The sequence below is a fragment of the Adiantum capillus-veneris genome, chromosome 13 (assembly GCF_014529385.1).
Source record: "Adiantum capillus-veneris isolate H3 chromosome 13, ASM1452938v2, whole genome shotgun sequence".
NCBI classification, from domain to species: domain Eukaryota; kingdom Viridiplantae; phylum Streptophyta; class Polypodiopsida; order Polypodiales; family Pteridaceae; genus Adiantum; species Adiantum capillus-veneris.
This window is the reverse complement of record NC_140943.1, coordinates 98790652-98811767: the sequence shown is the minus strand read 5'-3', so window position 1 is coordinate 98811767 and position 21116 is coordinate 98790652. Positions and strand designations below refer to the sequence as shown.

At 44.7% G+C, this 21116-nt stretch overlaps 1 protein-coding gene across 2 annotated transcripts in view; it reads left to right on the top strand.

Moving 5' to 3' along the window:
* LOC147444507 (flap endonuclease 1-B-like) overlaps window positions 1–21116 on the top strand; it is a 98094-nt gene that overhangs the window by 28964 nt on the left and 48014 nt on the right. Inside the window, exons 3-8 of one of the 2 annotated variants that reach the window (XM_086527102.1) lie at window positions 15725–15783; window positions 15898–15957; window positions 16078–16131; window positions 16210–16258; window positions 16356–16373; window positions 16498–16563. In XM_086527102.1, coding sequence (XP_086383228.1) covers window positions 15725–15783; window positions 15898–15957; window positions 16078–16131; window positions 16210–16258; window positions 16356–16373; window positions 16498–16563 — 306 coding nt within the window. Of the gene's footprint in view, window positions 1–15724; window positions 15784–15897; window positions 15958–16077; window positions 16132–16209; window positions 16259–16355; window positions 16404–16497; window positions 16564–21116 lie in introns of both variants that reach the window. The other variant, XM_086527101.1, reaches the window with a different exon arrangement.

The following is a 21116-nucleotide window of genomic DNA, read 5'->3' as shown; positions in this document are numbered from 1 at the left end:
ACATGTAAATGGGGGTGTTGAGGCTCCAATGTGCAGGGAGAGTGCAAATGGGCAGTGCTGGACTCAAGACACCAGTCTCAAGACGCTAGACCATAGAAAGTAGATGAAGCATACGACGACTAGAACCAATTACACATATATGCAATCATAATGTAAGGTGCAACGGAAATGAATGTTGAACTTTGCTCAAGATGAGTGCTCCGAATTGTGATCAAGGGTTCCTTTTACTTACGGAAGGGAGAGCCTTCCGTTCCTTTAGTGAGAGAGTGCAATGGACACAAACAAAGTGGTGAACACTGTGAATGAAGGTGCATGAGTCAGAGAGGGAGAAAGAGAAGAATACGACACCAGAATGTTGTCAAACCCTCCTCCGAAGGCCCCACTCTCTATGGCGAGAGCGGTCTACTATTGATTGCACAAATCTCTACAATGCTTTGGACTTGCCGACGATGTCGACGACGAGACGGGGCTGAAATCTGAAAATGCTAAGGCTGAAATCTGCAAATCTTTATCTGCTGAATTCTGACTCTATGTTGGTGACGATGTCGATGGCGACGACGAGGCGCTGAAAACGTAGATGCTGAAATCTACGTTTTCCGGGCTGAAACTTTGCGGGATCTGACCGTGCGGCGAGGATCTGCTCTGCGGGAATGTGAGATCTACGAGGTTTGGGGGTATTGCTGCTGGATATGACTGCTGAAAACTGAAAATGCTAGTGCTTATGAGTGTCTTGTCGCGAAGAATCTGCAAAACGCTGGGAGGTCTTGCAAATCCAAAAACGCCAAGCTGATCTAGAGTTCTGATGTGGAAAACTACTAACGCTAGGGAGTCTGTTGTGTCTTGCTGTGGATTTGCTGTGCCTTGATGTGGATCTGCTGATCTGCAATGCAAAAACACCAGGGGCTGATCTTGTCCAAAAACGCTAGGCCTTGCCAGAGCAAAAACGCTAGGTTTGTTGATGGAGTGAGTCTTGCTGAGAAGTTGCTTGTTGAGCAAAGGTGCTCTTGCTGCCTCTTCTGCCAGAAAGTGCTAGCGCTAGGTTTCTTGATATACTTGCTTAATGATTCTGCCCTACCTAGTTCCCAACAAAAGTCACTTAAAAATAATAAGTGAAAAATGTCAAAAATAGGGAAAATAGGTCTATGCACTGTAAAAATGCTCCTGATGGGTTCTAATGGAGATTTGATGATCATGCTGTGTGCAACCAGAGGATATGCATCTAATCTAAGTGTCTGGACATGCACGGTCTGCGAACACTCACAAAAGTGCCAGATCACTTCCTATTCTAGACTGACTTGACTGAACTGAACCCTTGTCATGCTGTAGCTTGTCCACAGACACATAGGGTTGGATGTGTCACGTGACACATAAAGAGCCACCAACAACTAGCAAAATATCCCTGACAGTCCAGCTACGTCTATCTCCAAATCTTCGAAAGTAATGTGATTGATTAGTGTTTGATGTCTTTGTAAAAGTGCTAGATTGGTAGAGTCTGCTGCACGGGTACGTAGAGTCAATGTCTACTGAAAAAGTTTGTCCTTTGGTTGTTTTACAGGCATAATCGAGGGTAATTACAATTCTTTCAAGAGGGGGGAATGTCACAAAGTGATGATGTGGTGTGCCCAACTAGAAAGAAGTGGCCGAGAGGACAAGAGAAATTGAACCCAAAAGAACAGAGGAACCCAAAAGAACTACTATTGATTTCTTGCTTGGAAAGTCCAAGCTTCTAACACGTGCCTGGCCAAAGTGAGGTAGTTTTCTCATGTCAGGATTTTATAGCCATGTGTAGCTTTGGGTTTTGGCTCCTTTCTGTGGCCATACAGACTCTTGCGCCCTCATTGGGCAGCCCCCCGAGTCGGAAGGCAGCTAGGAGGTCCTCTTCTTAGCGTTTTTGCTCGCTCTTTTTAGCGTTTCCCAAGTTTGCCCTAGTGTTTTTGCTGGGCAGCAGGAGCAGTGTCAGGCGACCTCTCTACGGTGCAATTGCCTCCTCAGGGAAGCCTTACATAGGTTTTGTGATCATTGAGTGGCAGAGTTTCTCTTTCGAGATCCAAATTTGCTCAATTGCCAGGAGGAGATGCACCAGATCTATGCTCACAAAGCATGTTTGAGTTGGTACCCATATGGAGGCCGAGTCAGTAGTCTCCTGTGCAAGAGTAGATGGCAGTAGCAAAGTTTGTTGTGTGTACCATGGTCCTATCCATCGAGGGCATGTCAGATCTATGTGGGAACACCCTTGGTCTTGTATATGCAGTTTGTTATCAACATGGAGAGCTTGTCCCGGACCTCTCTCTCTCTCTCTCTCTCTCTCTCTCTCTCTCTCTCTCTCTCTCTCTCTCTCCTGTGGGGATGAGTTATTTGTTACCTTAGAGCATACTTTTGAGAATACTTCTGTTTGAGAGGGGGATTCTAGGTTACAATGTCTTATAGTCCTTGGTTTCCTTGCCCGCTTCTTGCGGCCTTTGGATGGTGTGCTTTAGCCCACAGTGCAGTTAGTATCATGGAAGATGTTTTCATGCGGCACCTAGGTGATTTCTTGGTCTTTTAGATTTGTGGTGTGACAGTTGCTTTCCCAGTGCATCTAAGTAGTAGTTCCTATGTGTTGTCGTACAGATTAATCTTTGGAGGCTGTTAACTTTAGGACACACCTATTTCACTTATTCCAGGATTGGCATGGAGTTTTGTATAGGTGGATTGTAGTCCTTGGACTAGGAACCAGTTATAGTTAGCCATAGTATCCTTCAAAATGGGAGAGATTTTCTTTTCAATTCTCCCAGATTGGTTCCAAGTTCCTCAGGTATATTTTGTTCGAAGATCCCTCCAGAGGAAACTAGTGACAAAAGCGTTTGCCCTAGGAGCCTGGGTGCATAGTCTTGGTCGTTCTTCGTGTGCACCTTTTTGGTGTATGAGGGGAACGGCCGGGAGTGCCCAACCCAACTCCTAAAACGAAAACAAAAACAAAAATCCAGTTGTACATGTAGAGACCGTTGGAGAGGTGTTGCTATTATTCATGGTCTGGCTGTTCAGCCTTCAGAGGAGGATCTGGAGTGAACTTGGGTGTGAGGATTAGTGGTGCTAATCCTATAATTAAGACTTAAAACTTCATACTTAAGATCAAACTGAGACTTAAGAGACTGAATGTGTGTTTGATTGATTGAATGATTGCTTGAAAATTGAGTACAATAGGCTCCTTATATAGGAGACAGAGAGACACAAATGAAAAGACACGTCTCATGGTGAAGAGACGCGACTTTAGACGTAAAGACACATCCTTTCGGCGAAGAGCTGCAACCATTGGACGAAGAGTCGCAACCGTAGAGCGAAGGTGTGACCGGTCGTCGAAGGAGTGTGGCTTTTGGCGAAGAGGCACGTCTTTTGAGCGAAGGATCGTGACCATCCAAGCGTAGGGGTTCTCCTCGGCATGGCACTTTGCGTATTTGCAACTAGGAGTAGATGTAATACTGCAACATAGTCACAATCGTGACATTCTCTCCCATTTAAAATGAGAGCCTCGACTAAAGGAATGACTTTTGATGTTCATAGAACTTTGGAAAAGCATTGAATCTCTGAAAATCTTTAGTCTTTGAGTTATCTGAAACCTTTGTCTTCAACCTTTGCTTCTTGCGAAACCTTTTTGCTTTGATTGCTAAATCCCATGTCATTGCATTGTTCAAAGACTTTTTAGAGGAATCTTGCATAATCAGGTTGACTGCAACAAGGGGTTGATCTTCAAAATTCTTCATGTGATGTAAGACTTCTGAATCAAAATCTTCCAATAACTGTGAAAATTTGGCGAAGAGGTAATTTTCTCAAGGCATTCTTCAGATGGGATAACTTCAACTTTAGTAATCACTGGAGAGGATTTTGGCTTGAGATTATAATCATCTTCCAATAATGAAACCCAAAATTCTTCAGAATCGTCTTCAAAAATTGCCATTTCATGACTTGCAATTGGCATATCATCATCCAACAAAGAATCAAAGAATCAAAGAAAGCATAGTCATCTTCTGACTCGGAATTTGCAACTATGTCCTTATCTTTGTCTGGTAACGAAGTATTACTCGGAAAAACTTCTTGCTTGAAATCATCTTTGTCTTCATCAGTTGATTCAGGAGAAGTTAATGAACTCAAAAATTCATCAATAATAATTTTTGCATCCACATCGAAAATCATATTCATTTCATAATCTACTGTATCATGCTGTTTGACTTGTACACGTGAGGCTTGAATTACTCTTTTCGCATGATAAAGCCCGTGTAAAATCAGTTCATGTCCATCTTTGAACAAATTGATAGTATGTCCTCGAAAGCTAATTGTTGGATCATATTGGAATAGCCAATGCTGCTGACCAAGAATCATGTTGTAGTAAGACAAAGGCATGACTTCAAAATCCAATTGATCTGCATTATTTTGAATACCGAATTGCAACTGTCGAACTGTCTCATCACAAGTTAAAATTGATCCATCTGCTAATTCCACATCATATAAGTGAGGTGTCTTTTGAGTTGGCAAGCCAAGCTGTTGAACTATCTGAGTGCTGACAAAATTATTCGAGCATCCGCTGTCCACCAAAATGTTGATGAAGCGACCATTGAGAGTTTCAAGAAGGCTCAGAACTTGCTTTGAAAGAGGCTCCAAAACTGAAGAATTGCACTGAGCATGCTTCATAAGAATAGTCGTATCCTCAAAGACATGAATTGTATTGACCACAAATTTTCCTTTATCCTTAGCAGAGTTTGGTTGTTTAGAATTTGATAATGTTTCCACGTTGGAATTTCTTTTCAAATTAGACAGATTTGGTTTCTTTGGATATTGATACTGTAATAGACTTGGACACTCCAAGTCAAGAATCAATCACGACAGCACCAAATAACCACTTCAAAACAATTCACAGATCACAATAGATTTGCACTGGCCCGGCAGAGTTCCGTGCCTAGAGATATTGGCCCCAAAGACTGGCGCCCCTTTGGGTATTTCTTTTTGTATTAATCAATTCAAAGTACAAGAGAGTGGGTCGGGATTCACTCTCAGACTCGACGTCCAGATCCTCTGAGAAGTGAGGCCCTCACCACTAATTTAAAGGTTACAAGGGATGCCCAAAAGCAGAGCCCCAAAAGCCTTAAATCAAAAGCAACTGCTCTCTCTCTCTCTCTCACAGAGAGTCAAAACTTGAAAGCAAAAGCATTCTCTCTCTCTCTCTCTCTCTCTCTCTCTCTCTCTCTCTCTCTCTCTCTCTCTCTCTCTCTCTCTCTCTCTCATTGCATAGAGAAAAAGCAAGATTCGCGTCGCTCATCATTAAATATATTAAAAAAAAAAAAAAACCTCTGCGATTTTCGGAAATTAGGGTTTTTGGCAAAAATTAGGGTTTGCAAGAATTTTAGGGTTTTTGGCAGAAATTAGGGTTTCTGTTGTCCGCCACGTCATCACTTTGTGACATACCCCCCTCTTGAAAGCATTGTAATCGACCGCGTTTACGTCTGCAAAACCGACAAAAGCCATAAACCGTCTTAGCAGACACTGATTGTTAGTACCTACGTACTAGGAACACACATCTAGCACATGTACAAAATCCACAGTCACATCACACGACATCACAGGACATCACATGACATTCAACATTCATTCGGATCTTAGACCATGATTTATCGGCAATGTAGCTAGCAATCACATCTAGGTCCAATCGGGACCTCATCGATGTCCGATTGACTAACCCCTATTGCAACCATGTCTATTCGAGATCAATCAGACCAAAATGCTGCAGTCATTTCGGTTATCAGTTCCTGCACTCAAAAGAAGTCAAGAACAAATCAGTATCATTATCAGGAATTCCATTTCATAAAGTCATCCAGCAGAATACTGTCAGCTCTCAGTATCCCTGAAGCTCAAAGAGACATCAGTGACTCTAGTATCAAAATCAAGGCATCTGTTGACAAAGGAGCGGAGTAACTCCCCTCTTGTGCATCCCACTGCACCAGATCTTCGGCCAAGGTGAATTTTTGGGTTCCGTTTGGAGTAGACTATGCTAAACCAAAACATCGAGGTAAAGTTTCACAATCCGAGGAGTATCTGCTAGGTCCTCCTCCTCCATCCACTTCGCATCAAATGCAGGAAAATTCTTGAACTTACCCAAAAACTGCCTTCGGACTTTACCTTTCTTCGTATCCTTATGTGCCAAATCTGTTCAGGAACAAGGATCTCCCTGTTTTCTTCTACTGTGGGTTGCTCATCAGGCACATCACCCTTAACAGGTTTCAAGAGACTCACATGCAATGCATTGTGAATCCTCCAAGTATCCGGCAGTTTCAATCGGAAGGAGACATCATTTATCTTTTCAGTAATCTGGAAAGGTCCATAGTATCGCATACTAAGCTTTGGAAAAAAAGCCTCTCCTTTCCCTTTTTCTTTCTTAGGCGTGCCTTCTCAAAGCGTAAGAGCACCCAATCATCCTCCTTCAGTTTCAAGTCGCGACGATGGCGATCCGCTGCCTTTTTCTGTCGTTCTTGAGACTTGTGCAAAGTCTCGCGAACCTTGGCAAAAGCCGTATCCAAATCTCGCGAATATTCATCCGCTTCAAATATCTAATCTTTCGTGCTCAGGAAGGATGGAACCTTCTCAACACTTTCAACAATCTCAAATGGCGTCTTCCCCGTCGAAGAGTGTATCTTGTTATTGTAGGCAAATTCCACCAAAGGTAAGTTCTTTTCCCATTGAGTCTTCTGATCCGAGATACAAGACTTCAATAAATCTAAAACCACTAAATTGGCAATCTCAGATTGCCCGTCAGTCTGCAAGTGGAACGATGACGAGAACTGCAACCGCGTGCCAATGTTCTCCCAAATTGCCTTCCAAAACAAACTCATAAATCTGGGGTCTCTGTCGGAGACAATCGTCTCAGAGGTGCCATGTAATTGGAAAATCATCGTGATCATTCTATGTTCTCGGGAGATCAAAAATGAAATCCATTTCAATATTTTCCCAGGGGCGGGTGGGTATGGGTAAAGGGTGTAACAATTCCTGTGCCTTATGCCTATCAAACTTGACCTTCTGGCATACTGCGCACAAACTCTTCCACATCCTTTTTGAGTCTTGACCAAAAGAAGTATCTCTCTACCTCTTCATGGTGGTAGCAATGCCGCGGTGACCCGTAAAAGGTGGACAGTGGCATTCAGTCATAACCTTTTCCCACAACGGCTGTGTAACTCACAACATAGTCTTTCTCATCAAGTAGCCTCCCCGAAGGGAGTATCCAGCTATTGTCTCCCCATCCCGTATCCGTGTGAAAATATCTGCAAAATCTGTATCTGTGGCATACTGATCGACCATATCCTCGAAGCTCCTATGATGTATCGCGGAAATAGCCAGAACCAACGGCTTCCAAGACAAAGCATCTGTCACCACATTCTTCTGTCCTTGCACATGGACAATTTGGAAGTGAAACTATGACAAGATGTTCTCCCACCGCATCTGCTTTTCCGAAAGTTGCTTCTGTGGCAAGAAGTAGCGCAAACTCTGATGGTCTGTAAAGACAGTAAAATCCGCTCCGAGTAGGGAATGCCGCCACTAAATAAGAGCATGGATAACCACCAAAAGCTCTTTCTCATAAATCTGTGCTGTCATCTTCGGCCTAGAGAACAATCGGCTCTCGTAAGCAATGACATGGCCTTCTTGCATCAAGACCGCACCCAGACTACGACCATAAGCATCACAAAATACTTCAAAGGACTTCTGCAAGTCCGGCAAATTCAAATCTGGTCCTGTAGTCAATTTCTCTTTCAATGTCTGAAAGGCAGTCACCTCTGTGGATCCCCACGAGAAAGGGACTCCTTTCTATATCAAGATATGCAAAGGGGAAGCAACCTTTGCAAACTTTCGAATGAACCGTCTGTAGTACGAACACAGTCCCAAGAAGCTTTCAACTTCATGGACATTCTTCAAATCGGGCCAATGACGGATAGTGTCTATCTTGGCCGGATCCATTTGCACTCCTGTTGCTGAGACAAAGTGTCCCAAAAAAAAAAAAAAGTATCTCTGAAGCATATGATCTCTGTGTTTTGCTTCATTCTTGGAGAAAACAATGATAACATTAAAGAAAGTGCCAACAAATAGCCTGTACTCTCGAAAAATCCTGTCCATCATCCGGTTAAATGTCGCAGAGCATTGGTTAAGCCAAAAGGCATCACCAAAAACTCAAATAACCCAAAAGTAGTCCGAAAGGCTGTCTTGTAGACGTCTCCCGACGCAATTCGGATCTGATGATATCCACTCTTCAAGTCAATCTTGCTAAAGCACGAGGATCCCTGTAACCTGTCGAGTAGATCATCGATCCATAGTCACAAGGGACGCATTCCGGGACGGGGGAACGGGGGACGGGGCTGAAATGGATTTTTAGTGTAAAAAAGAGAGCGGGACGGCAAGTGGGGACGGGAAGCCCGAAAAAGGGCGTCCCCTGTTACTATGCATCGATCCTAGGAATCGGAAATTTGTTCTTGATGGTGATTTTGTTGAGAGCTCTATAATCGATGCACATTCTCCAAGATCTGTCTTTCTTCAAATCCAACAACAGTGGAGAGCACTATGGTGAAGTACTATGCTGGACAAGACCCTTTTCCAAGAGGTCTTTCACTGGGTTCATAATCTTTTCATTTTGTACTCGGCTCACATGGTAAGGTGGCCGATTTAGTGGCGTGCTTCCAGGTATCAGATCAATAGTTTGATCTTCAGGCCCTCTGAAAAGCAATCGGCATGAGTGGGGAGAAAAAATCTTGGCGTTCTTTTGATCAGGTCAAAACATATTCAACCTTTATCCATCGTTCAGTTCTCTCCCAAAAGAATGAGTAAGAAATCGAAGTTCATCAAGTACAATCTCTAAGCCCTTCATTTATCAAAGTCACTTTCTCGGCCCGGTAGTCAACCACGGCGTAGTTCTTGTGGTACCAAGGGATCCTGAGTAGAACGTCACTTGCGTGCCCTGAACACCCCTGTCATTGCAAACAATGCTCGTTGTAATGGCAACATCCCATCCGGGTGCCAGTCGAACTACCTCCGCCTGTGGCGTCAGTCTGTCGGGCGTAATTCCAAATCGAGCCGCCGATTCCAAGTGAAAAAAAGTTGGCCTTGGCTCCTTCAAAAGAGCTTCTTGATTCTTCACTTTGCCCCAAAAGCGGCAAAGTTTGTACTTTCATTCATTAGATTCGGTGCAGGTCCCACGCCATGTGGTACCAGTCTGCTTTTCTATTTGCCTTTTCTGCCACGTTTCTCAGCTGCTCTCGAACTCTCAGGCCTGTCCTCGTCGTCTTTATCATTATGTTCTTTCTGTGCCTTTTTAGGGCACTTCGCGGAGATATGTCCATGTTCCCCGCATCCAAAGCACTTCCCCTCTTTGATGAAGCGAGCTCTCTCCTCAGGAGTAAGATTGGGTCGTGCATCCTTTTTCTCTGGGTTGCTCTTTTTCTTTCTACTTTCATTCCTAGAAGTCTGTTCGGCTCGTTGTGTCATGGCCTCATCTGTGGGGTAGGTCAGACTGCCAGAGTGAATGGCAAAGCCCCGCTTCTCATGACTCATCAACTCCTGATTAGAAGCTGACTTCTGTTCCAAGCCGTGATCTCGGATCTCTGTAGGTAGACCCAAGGTAAACCGCTCAATCTGTTCTTTGAAGGCGATCTTCTTGAATGAAGAGGCAGGTAGAAAAGAGCTCTAGAATCTTTCACAGTAAGCATTGATTGTATCTTTCTTGGTCATCCGAAGATCGTTCCAAGCAGCTCGTATATCTCGTTCATATTCTTGCGTCAACCAAGAAGAAATAAAAAGCTTCTTAAATTTCAGCCATTTAACTGGCGCAGTCTTTTTTAAAAGAAGCGTGGACCACCAAGTACGAGGATTCCCCTTAAAGTAAGAGGCAGCTCTCCGAATCTTGGAGTGCTCTGAATAGCGTCCTCCTACGAAAGCGATGTCAAACTGCTGTATAAAAGACAGCCTTCGAAGCATCTGAGTATCCTGAAAAAGTATCAAACTTGATCGAGTGGCCACCTTCCTTAAACTCTCGGACTTTCTTGCTTTTATCTTCAAGAAAGTCATACTGGTTAGCTTTGTAAAAATTCTTCTTGTTCGCATAAAAGTTTTCGTCATCGGAATCTAAGCTGTCTGTAGACGAGTCCTCAGTAGAACTGTCAGTCTCTGGGCGAGATGTAGCCTTCTTTGCCTTTTTCTTGCCCTTTCCGAAGCTTTGTTTCTTGCTTCGCTTTTTACCTTTTCTGTCTTCTTTGCTCAAATCTGAAGAGCTAGAAGAACTGTCAGATGAAGATGAAGAAGAAGAAGAAGAAGAACTGGGTACTCCTTCAAATCGAACACGCTTCTTCTGTTTCTTTGCCTTGTCAAAAGTCGACTGACAACCCAAATATCCCGGGAAGTCAGTGCTTTTCTTCTTCTTTTTGCCGTGCTTTTTGGTTTTCTTTTGCGTATCAAAAAGCTGAGCAATCCGTGCATCACACCTCTTCTAATTCCTTCTCTGAATATTTCTTGTGAGCAGAAGGTTTCTTGAGAGTGGGTGTAGTGGTTTTTTGCCACTGCTCATGCACTTCTTGAAAAGAAGTCTCGCTCATATATTTTGCAAATTTTGGGTCCTTCGCAAATTGAGCATCATCTTCGTTGCATCGCCGATCAATTGGCGACGCTCCATCCCTCGCCGCTTCGCCTGAGTAGGCCGAGGCGGGCCATACTCTTTGCCGGAATCTTCGTTGTGATCCCTGCCCGCATCTCCAGATGCAGAGGGAGTCGGTTGATCCTTGCGTGAAGCCATAGGTGCCGCGGAAAAAAATTTGGGGATCGGATTTCTCGTAGAAGAGAAATTGGCCGTGCTCTGATACCACTGTAACAGACTTGGACACTCCAAGTCAAGAATCAATCGCAACAGCACCAAATAACCACTTCAAAACAATTCACAAATCACAATAGATTTGCATTGGCCCGGCGGAGTTCCGTGCCTAGAGATATTGGCCCAAAAGACTGACGCCCCTTTCGGTATTTCTTTTTGTATTAATCAATTCAAAGTACAAGAGAGTGGGTCGGGATTCACTCTCAGACTCTGCGTCCAGATCCTCTGAGAAGTGAGGCACTCACCACTAATTTAAAGGTTACAAGGGATGCCCAAAAGCAGAGCCCCAAAAGCTTCAAATCAAAAGCAAGTGCTCTCTCTCTCTCTCTCTCTCTCTCTCTCTCTCTCTCTCTCTCTCTCTCACAGAGAGTCAAAACTTGAAAGCAAAAGCATTCTCCCTCTCTTTCTCATTGCATAGAGAAAAAGCAAGATTCGCGTCGCTCATCATTAAAAAAAAAAAAAAAGCCTCCACGATTTCCGAAAATTAAGGTTTTTTGGCAGAAATTAGGGTTTGCAGGAATTTTAGGGTTTTTGGCAGAAATTAGGGTTTCTGCTGTCCGCCACGTCATCACTTTGTGACAGATACCATCTATGGTCACCACCGCAAATTGTACATAATCCTTCCTTCTTTGAAGTCAAAGATGCATTTGACGAAGAGCCTTGCTGAGTATTAGAATGCTGATCTTGAGAAAAATCATGTCCACCACGATCAAGTGGAGCATTTGAAGAAGATCTGCGTTGAGATTGTCTATCTTGAGAATAGAACCTTGAGGTTGAATAAGGTGCCGTGGCTTGCTGTTTGAACTGAGATGATGTTGACTTCGTTTATAGCTTTCTCTGCGATCGTACTGTGAAAAGCGAGCGCTATTTGAAGATCTGTCTCACCAAGGAGAAAATTCTGTGTAGGGCGCCGATTATCCCCAAGACGCTCCACATAGGCAATTGTAGCATCCAAGGTGGTAGGGTTGTATTTGTGCACATTGTCCTTCACGTTGGGTTCGAGTCCGTCGATAAAGCTGTGAAGTTTTTCAGAGGGTCTAAGGGTCTCTATCTCCAGAGTTAGCCTTTGCAACTCTGTGATGTACGCGGCCAAGGAACCTGTCTAGCTTAGGCGGCGAAGAGAGGACCAGGCATGAAAATCCGCATTGGCAGGTTCGAACCCCTTGCAAATAGCACGCTGGAATTTATCCCAAGAAGGTGTGTGTTTACCATCAGCAACTCGTCATTGCCACCAAAGAAATGCCGTGTCCTTGAGCAGAGAACTAGCAAGTGCAACTTTTTTATTCTCGACCAAATCCGTGTTTGATAAGTAAACCTCCATTTTGAATAGCCATTGGTCTAGCACGCGCTTATCGCGGCGGCGACCATTATATGGTTCCAGCAGTTTAACATTCAAGCTTTTTCTTTTGTGTAGCATTAAAATTTTTATAAAGTAATTGAAGTTCGTGATTGTCTACCTCATCAGTTGTCTGGTTCGTTTGGTTCGTCCACAGAAGCTTCGGAAGAAGGTGGTGGAGAAGCAGCATTAGTCGTCCGAGAAGTCATAGGACGACTTCGAGAAGTGTTTTACGTCTACATCTCATCCAAGCGAGTATGAAGTGATGCGAGGCTTGTGGGAAGTGTGGCCATCTGCTCCTTGATAAGAGTAAGGGCATCGTCAGATTGACCACCTCCGTCCTAAGAATTCGGCATGGTTACTCCTCAAAGGGAACTCACCAACAAGTACAGGTTCTGGTTCGAGAACAAATTCTGGGAAGGGTACAGCTTCTGGGACGGAGCACCTATGAGAACTGGACTGCCCTCCGGGACTGGTTCTGGCTCCGGTGTGTTGGGAATTATGATAATTTCGGGTTTGTGAGTGTCTGAAATCACGATCACCTCGCGCAGAGGAGGATTTTCGGGTAAGAGTTCCTTCGGAATTGCGTCTATGTACGAGATGAAGAGAATAGGCACATAATCCCTGTCGGCCATCACAGAGAGGGCTCAATTCTGCCAGCGTTGGAGGATGGTAGAGAGATCGTAGCGTTGGGAAAATGCAAGCGCTGACTTCTGGTCATACTGGTTACACAAGTTTTTGTTTTTTTTTTAATGTATTGAAAGGGCACTTCCACATTACCTTTTAATTAATGGATTGGCCGGCCACTTGGGACATTAAAAGGGATAATTTAAAAACCTTGCGCTATTGTTGTGTGTAAATAAACGCCATTGTTGTGCGTAAATAAACTCCAGCAAAGAGGTGTTTTAATCGTTCAGCGAAAGGGCAGCCAGCAGAGCATGCGCCAAGGAGCAGCAAGCGAAGAGGCGCGCAAAGGGAAGGGACACACCGCCAGGAAGGGGTGCGAGCACGCACACACACACATCTAGTTCTGGTACGCCGTCATTCACGTTGTTGACTCCATAATCTTTTATCTGCTCTATGTATATATTGCAGATAGTGTAGGATAAGAGTTACCTCATAGGACGCTGAAATAAGGACGCCATCGTTCTTCTGCTGCCATACAACTCCGGGAAGGGTTAGCGCGTAGCGACGAGGGTGAGAGGCTCACAACCTTCTGGTCCCGGGAAAAATTTTGCTTTGATACCACTGTGAGGATTAGTGGTGCTAATCCTATAGTTAAGACTTAAAACTTCAGACTTAAGATCAAACTGAGACTCAAGAGATTGAATGTGTGTTTGATTGATTGAATGATTGCTTGAAAACTGATTACAATAGGCTCTTTATATAGGAGACCAAGAGACACAAATGAAAAGACACTTCTCATGGTGAAGAGACGCAACTTTAGACGTAAAGACACATCCTTTCGGCGAAGAGCTGCAACCATTGGATGAGGAGTCGCAACCATAGAGCGAAGTGGTGTGACCAATCGTCGAAGGAGTGTGGATTTTGGCGAAGAGGCACGTCTCTTGAGCGAAGGGTCGTTACCATCCAAGCGTAGGGGTTCTCCTTGGCATGGCACTTTGCGTATCTGCAACTAGGAGTAGATGTAGTACTGCAACATAGTCACAATTGTGACATTGGGAGTCAGCTTCCACGGACTACTTCTTGTCAAATGTTTTGGTTTCATGCAGTGGATAAGATTGATGGTCGATGTGGTGGCTTTCTTTAGCACCATGTTCTTCTCTTGCAAAGCTTAGGAGCAGGATCTCTTGATCTTGCCATATTAGCCGTAGTCTCGGTATTGATGTGTGGGATGTTCCTAATTCACTCTGAGAGTGGGGTGATATTCTCTTGGGAAGTGTTTGAGACAAAGGAAGATTAACATCAGTTTCACTCTCAATTTCAATGGAGTTCCTTAGATACATCTTTCACTCTCAATTTCGATGGAACTTCTTTAGATGCAGTTTGCAGTTCATTCGTGATGTATGGTGGTGTACGGTTCTTCGGTTCTTAGTCATCGGACAATTAATTTCTTAGTAGCTTCGGTTGTTCGCATTCTTTGGACTTCTCGTAGCAAATTGGAGATTTTGGTATGTGGTATATGACGGGAGGTGCAGGTCCCCGAATCTTTCTTAGAGAATGGAGTATTTGTGAGTTGGGAAATGATTCAGATAATTGCAGTTTATGCCTTTACCCTTAGTTTTGATGCTATCACTTGAGTGGTCAGCATCAGTACCTTTTGCAGATGCTGATTGTGTGACTTGTGAGTCGGTTAAGTTGAGGAGACTCTTTCCATGGCCGTACAGTCTCTTGCAGCATAGGGTAACTTGTGCCTTCCCAGAGCCCAAGGGGAGAGCTTAGTATTCTCTCTTTCTCCCTCCCCCCCCAGGGCCCCTTTATTCCCTCTTTTTGGGCAAGTCGTGGGGTCAGGGATGTGGGTCAGCTAGGATGATGGTATATATACAGGCCTAGGGGTTTCACCCCTTAGGCATTGTGTAGCACAGCCCTTTGGGGTGTGCCCTCATTAGGCAGCCCCGTGGGCAGGCTCAGACAGTTGGCAGGTAGCTGGGAGGATCCTTCCTAGCGATTTGGCTCCCCCTTTTGACGTTTCCCAAGTTTGCCCTAGTGTTTTTGCTGGGTAGCAAGAGCAGTGGCAGAGTTTCTCACTTGAGATCTAGATCTGCTCAATTGCTAGGAGGAGATGCACCAGATCTATGCTCACAGAGCATGCTAGAGTTGGTACCCATGTGGAGGCTGAGTTAGTAGTCTCGTGTGCAGGAGCAGATGGCAGAAGCAGTAGCAGTTGTGTGTACCATGGGTCTATCCATCGAGGGCATGTTAGCGGACCACCCTTGGTCACTTGTATATGCAGTTTGTTATCAGCATGGAGAGCCTCTCTCTCTCTCTCTTTCTCTCGCTCTTATTCTCAGATGTGAGAAAGAGAGTCAGAGAGTTGAGGCAGATCTATATGTGTGAGAGAGAGAGACGCACCGAGGGGGTACCGTTACCAGTGTGGTATTTGAATCAATCGCATAAATGGAATTTACACCAATGCAATAACTGAATGCAAGACTCAACTAGACTTGAATGGATTATGTAGCCATGGTAACTCTTCGAAATGAAGCACGATTTGATCCACATTTGTAATCCGGCATGATGTGGGCTGTGATTTATATTCTCGGTTATGGATTAATTCCCGTAATTCTTTTTGGGTTTACTTTTTGTTTTTTGTATAAGTATTTGCACATACTTCAATTGTTTGGTGCTTCAATAAGAGAAACAGTATCTTTCACATCATTGCAAAAGTAATTGTTTTTTCTCTCTCCCTCATGGTGTTACTTCATTATACGTCTTCAAAGGTGCATCTTCATGTGAGCTCTTTTCTAGGAACATTAGTTATTTTAGTTTCTTGATCCTTTTTAAGTTTTGTCTGAATAGCATATGAATGCAGCTATGATTTTACGACAACATTTTGGCAGATTGTTGTTGGCCGTAAAGGAACCACAACGCTTACAAATGAGGCTGGTGAAGTCACAAGGTGAAGAAAGAGAAAAGAGAAACAAAAGCTACTTTTTTTTCTAGGGTGTGGTCAAAATCTCTGAATTGTTTTGTTCCAGAGCGTGGTCAAAATCACTGAATTGTTTTGTTCCAGCCATTTGCAGGGCATGTTTACTAGGACAATCAGATTATTAGAAGCTGGCATCAAACCTTTGTAAGGGGGCATGATTATATGCTGGTGCTTTCTATTCTACTTATGTTTAATAAGTCAATGTTTCTAATAAGTGCATATCTCATGGTTGAGGTTTTGAAATCCAAATCTTTGGTTGATCAGGTACATTTTTGATGGCAGCCCTCCAGAAATGAAGAAGAACGAGATTATGAAACGGTAGCAAAGCATTTTCTCAGGTTGTACTGTGCTCTTCAATTTTGTTTTGAATCCTGAGCTAGCTTGTCCTTGTTTCAGCACATTGAGGCGAGATTCTGCTATAGCTGGTTTGAATGCAGCACTAGAGGTGTAGAGACAAGCAAGCAATTATCTCGTCTAAACAGATTTTGCAGGATATAAGTTTCATATCTTGTTTCTACTCTTATGGACTTAACTATGTGCAGAATGGACATAATGCTGAGGTAGAGAAATATAGTAAGCGTATTGTCAAGGTCTTCATAACGTCTTATCCTTTTAGCTGCTACATGATTGGATCTTTATGCAGACATTTTGCTCAGTATGGTTGAGCCTGAGTTAACCTTTCAGGTAACAAAACAACAGAATGAGGATTGCCGTAGGTTATTGCAGCTAATGGGAGTACCGTCACTTCAGGTTAGTCAATCAGCTTGTTAGGTTGATCACCATGTAGCTTTCTTGCAATAAGGGGTTACATCCTAAGGAAATGAGATAAGGATTGCCACATGAAACATCTAATATGTTTATTTGTTTGCTTATTAGTTTTTTTTGTTTTTTGTTTCCAAAAGTTGTTTTTTTCTTTTGGTTTTTTTGGGTGTATTTGGATAGTGAATGAGTACCTTCCTTGGCATTAGAACGTTTGAGGAGAAGCTATTGATGCAAAGCAGCTTCTTGCTGTTGTAAAGTTCTGTTATCAATGATCATTATGTGGGCACTTTGAGAAAAGCACTCCACTTTTGTTGAGGTTACTCATGTGCACAAAAGCTATATCAGTGCATTAATGTGAGAACCACTGGCAAGCTGAAAGTAGCATTGGAAAAACTCGTATTCAGCGCGCCCTTCTGGACCAGAATTTCTAGAAACAATAGACCTTGCTTGTACACGTATGAAAGAGCAAGGAATTCCCCTTGTTTTCTGTAGCAGGAATAGTGTGTCATGCTCTCTACTGTGGGTGCTCCTCAATGCAATACGCGTGAAGCCTCAGTGGGTTTGTTGAGGCTCCAATGTGCAAGGAGAGTGCAGATATGGGGTGCTGGACACAAGACACTAGACTCAAGACGCTGGACCATAGAAAGTAGATGAAGCATATAACGACTATAACCAACTACACATATACAATCATAAAGAGCCACCAAACGGCTGGCAAAATATCCCTCATAGTCGAGCTATGTTTATCTCCAAAATGTGGTGGTGGTGAATTGGCCATGGTGTCCACTAGACTACCACCCGTGCCATTCATGTCTTTGCCACGTTTCGTTGCCCAGGCGAGAGTCTGTCCAGTGTGAACCCAAGACCAACTGTAACTGTAACTACCTGTTCTGTGCAAGTGGCACTCTAGCCTTGCTACAGATTGCCAGTCACAAGACTACGGAGGTCGTACGGAGCGGAGAGGGCAAATACAGGTCTCATACAAAAGCAGAAGAAGGTTACAACTGCCACACATATCCTGGCAAGGTGGTCATCACCATGGACAATACCAATAGCAGGAAGAAGCTGGTGGAATATAAGCACCCAATATTTCATAGAGTAGGATAGTTGGAGAAGAGGGTAGGGAGTGGCGAGGGCTAGATAGGGGCGAGTAGAGGCTAGGGGGTGGATAGAGGTGAGAGGAGAGAGGATACACAATGGGTAGGGGCGAGGGGGACTAGAGAGAGAGAGAGAGAGAGAGAGAGAGAGAGAGAGAGAGAGAGAGAGAGAGAGAGAGAGAGAGAGAGAGGGTGGGGGTGAGAGGAGATAGGGTAGGCGTGAGGGGAGAGAGGGTTGGGGGGGGGTGAGGGGGGGGGGGAGGGGGTGTTATGTCTCGCTCGCAGGAGAGGGGATCTAGCCCAGACGTTGTCGGGATGGGCGTCCAGTGTCCGGGCGGATGTAGTGTGAACACGGCCAGTGTGGCCGGCCATTATTATAAAAGGGAGGCCAAGGCCTCATTTGCAGTTATCGACCCCCATTGGCAGAGTGTTAGTGGTTAGCCCGCGAGGCTAGGAGTGCACGAGGTCACCTCGAGGAGGTGAGGCCGGGTGGTATGGGACGCTCGGTCTTACAGGTGCATGCCTACGTCCTCGGACGCTGGCCCGAGCACGAGGAGCTGTCGGATGGTGGCTATGGTCGGGTGGTTCGTCCGACGCGTGCTTGTAGGCGGTCCGTGTAGCCGGGAGATCCACTCTTGCGTTCGTTTCATGGTATCAGAGCCGGCTTGGCTGCACGAAGGACCGTGTGCACACCTACGGACTGGTTTAAGTCAGATAATCTTTATTTCATGCAATTTTTGATGAATTGGTTATTTAATTAATCGTTTTTCTTCTCATTAGCGTGGGTGCAGGTGGAATTTCATGTGTTTTTTGGCTGTTTTTTGACAAAAATCAGCAACTTGACTGGTGGGATCACTGATTTTCGATGAAAAATCAGAGAACTAACATTTTGCCTGTCAAATTTTCAGAAAATTTATGAAATTCAGTATACTCCGACTCTCTATGTTTCTCTGTATGCAGTTGCAACACACACACACACACACACACACACACACACACACACACACACACAGAGAGAGAGAGAGAGAGAGAGAGAGAGAGAGAGAGAGAGAGAGAGAGAGAGAGAGAGAGAGAGAGAGAGAGAGAGAGAGAGAGAGAGAAATGAAATGAAATGTAATATTAACGTCTTCAAAAGGCCAAAATGACCTATGAGACCGAAAGGTTACATGTGGTGAATCTAATACCAGGTCTGGGTACAAAAAGTACAAAGAGCTGAAAAGAAAATAGTGGGTAGGGGTGGGGTGAAAGCTGATACAAGTGGAATATAAAGGGGTGAGCTGATACAAGGGAGCTCTCTGACAGTCGAGGCATCATATACATATACATTAGTATCCAAAAGGTTATAGAGATTCAATGTCCTCCAAGGTAGGCACGTTGTCGGGCCGGCTCCTATGTGGGAAATCTCATCAATTGCAAACTACGGTTCTCAGGTAAATTATCAATTGTGGTCAATCCTCAGCATCTCGAAGATGGTTTGCACTCGAAATCGGGAACAACACGTCCACTCTGAGTAGGAGTCCTTAGCCTCCTCCTTCGCGGACATCAGTGAAAGCAAGTCGAACTATGCACCGAGTTCAGAGCAATTGTCCTCGAAATCCTCCGATGAAGATTCGCCCCAATCTACAGTTACTCCGGGAAAGGTGACCAGTCTCCAGGTGCCACGCCCTTCTGGTGCCATCTCCACGGCACCACTACTTATGAGTTATACTTACAGGCACCCAACCCATTACTCAAGGATGTTTTTTCTCAACTGCAGTTACTATACCTTGGTCTCCACAATCTTGCACACGTAGATCTCTCTTGCCCTATTCCAATGCTAGACTGAGTGCTCTTCTAATCACTTCCCCGAAACTCAATGAGGTTACTCTTACAGTTGAGGATGTTGGGCGCGCTATGGGGATAGTGATTGTGGCTATACCTTTATCGACCACCAAAACCTTCTCCAATCTCTCCCTTGAAGACTCTGCGAATGCGTGCCAAGAGCTGTTGTCTCACTCACATATGGAGTATACCTGGAATCAGCAGCTGTACTCCATTTTACAATATTACTTTTTACTATGCACCAGACTTAAGGCAGTAGTTCCTTCATCTCCATAGTGTGATGTGTTTTTTTTGTCTTTGCCACTGTCTGCCCTATCCCTTTCACCATCTGCTCTTTAAGGCGCTACAGGATAGGGCAAAGCGATTTCAAACACAAAGAAAGGGGAAGGCAGAGAGGTTTAATTGCTATGCAACCCCCATTATGTATTGAATAGTGAAAAATATGCAGCAGAAAACAGATGGTACTGCTGTCTCTAATCCGGGAGATGATACCTCAGAGCAACGAGTTCCATCCAGGCCGTTCAAAGGAAAAGGCACTCTACGCAAACGGGCTAAGGTACTCAATCGAAGAGTTGGCAACATTACCTTTCTGCGAGTCCCACGTTAAAGTCTCTGAAGTCTGGGCCGCAACTTCAACAAATGTGATCGGGCATGGCCACCTCTACCTTTACTCCACCCATTGTTAGTGTCGTAGGCACCCAATCACACACCCTAGTAGTTGTGTCAGCAGTACCACCTAAGCTTTGGGCAAGGTGATTCCTTCGTCACCTTTTCACCCCAGGCCGACAGACTTCTAGATGCGGACAGAAAGGCAATTGAGACTATTATAGGGCACTAACGGCTTGCATCGCATCATATATGACAGTATGCAAAGAGAAGTGCGCAGCCACCTTCAACGATCGATGGATAGGGATGTGTTAATTGCTCAAGCTCAAGATCGCTTCAAAATTCTCACTCGACAGGTGCTGGATCTCAAACCCATAGTCCGCACTTTACAAATGCAGCTAAAAGAAGCAAATGATATGGCCGCAGTTTCGGAACTTCCCTCTGTGGTCAGTCAAGCGTGTCCCTCATGCACCCTAGCTTATCCTATAGCCGTTTCACAAACAGCTACATCCCTGACAACTACAGTTCCAAGTTCTACTATTGTTGTGGCACTCCAAGCGGATGCTTCGAAAGATCATTCGGTGGATTCCCAAGGAGCCGAACAACCACCACCTACTATAAAGTCTCGGCATCCGGGGTCGGCTTTCTCACAGTTTGGAGGGCCTCCATGGCCTCACTCTCCCAGCCTCTCGTGTCCCATCATGCTCCTTTTTACAGCGGCTTTCCCGGCTTTCTGCCATCAGCTGCTCCACCTTCTCACCCTCCCCAGTCTGCTGCTCATGGGGCTTGTGCTCCCTATCCAGTGTACCCTCCTCAAGCATATGGCCACTACTCTCCGCCATACACCTGGCCTCCATCTCCTTACCCACCATTCTACTAGCCTCCACCTCCATTGTCCGACCACCAGTAGCTAGCAGCTCTTGGGCGTCTTCACCTCCAGTGTACATACCATAGTCGAGCTTCTTGCAGATCTTCTGTACACCGCTCTCCGGGACAGTGAGTGGTCTTGTGGCGGGC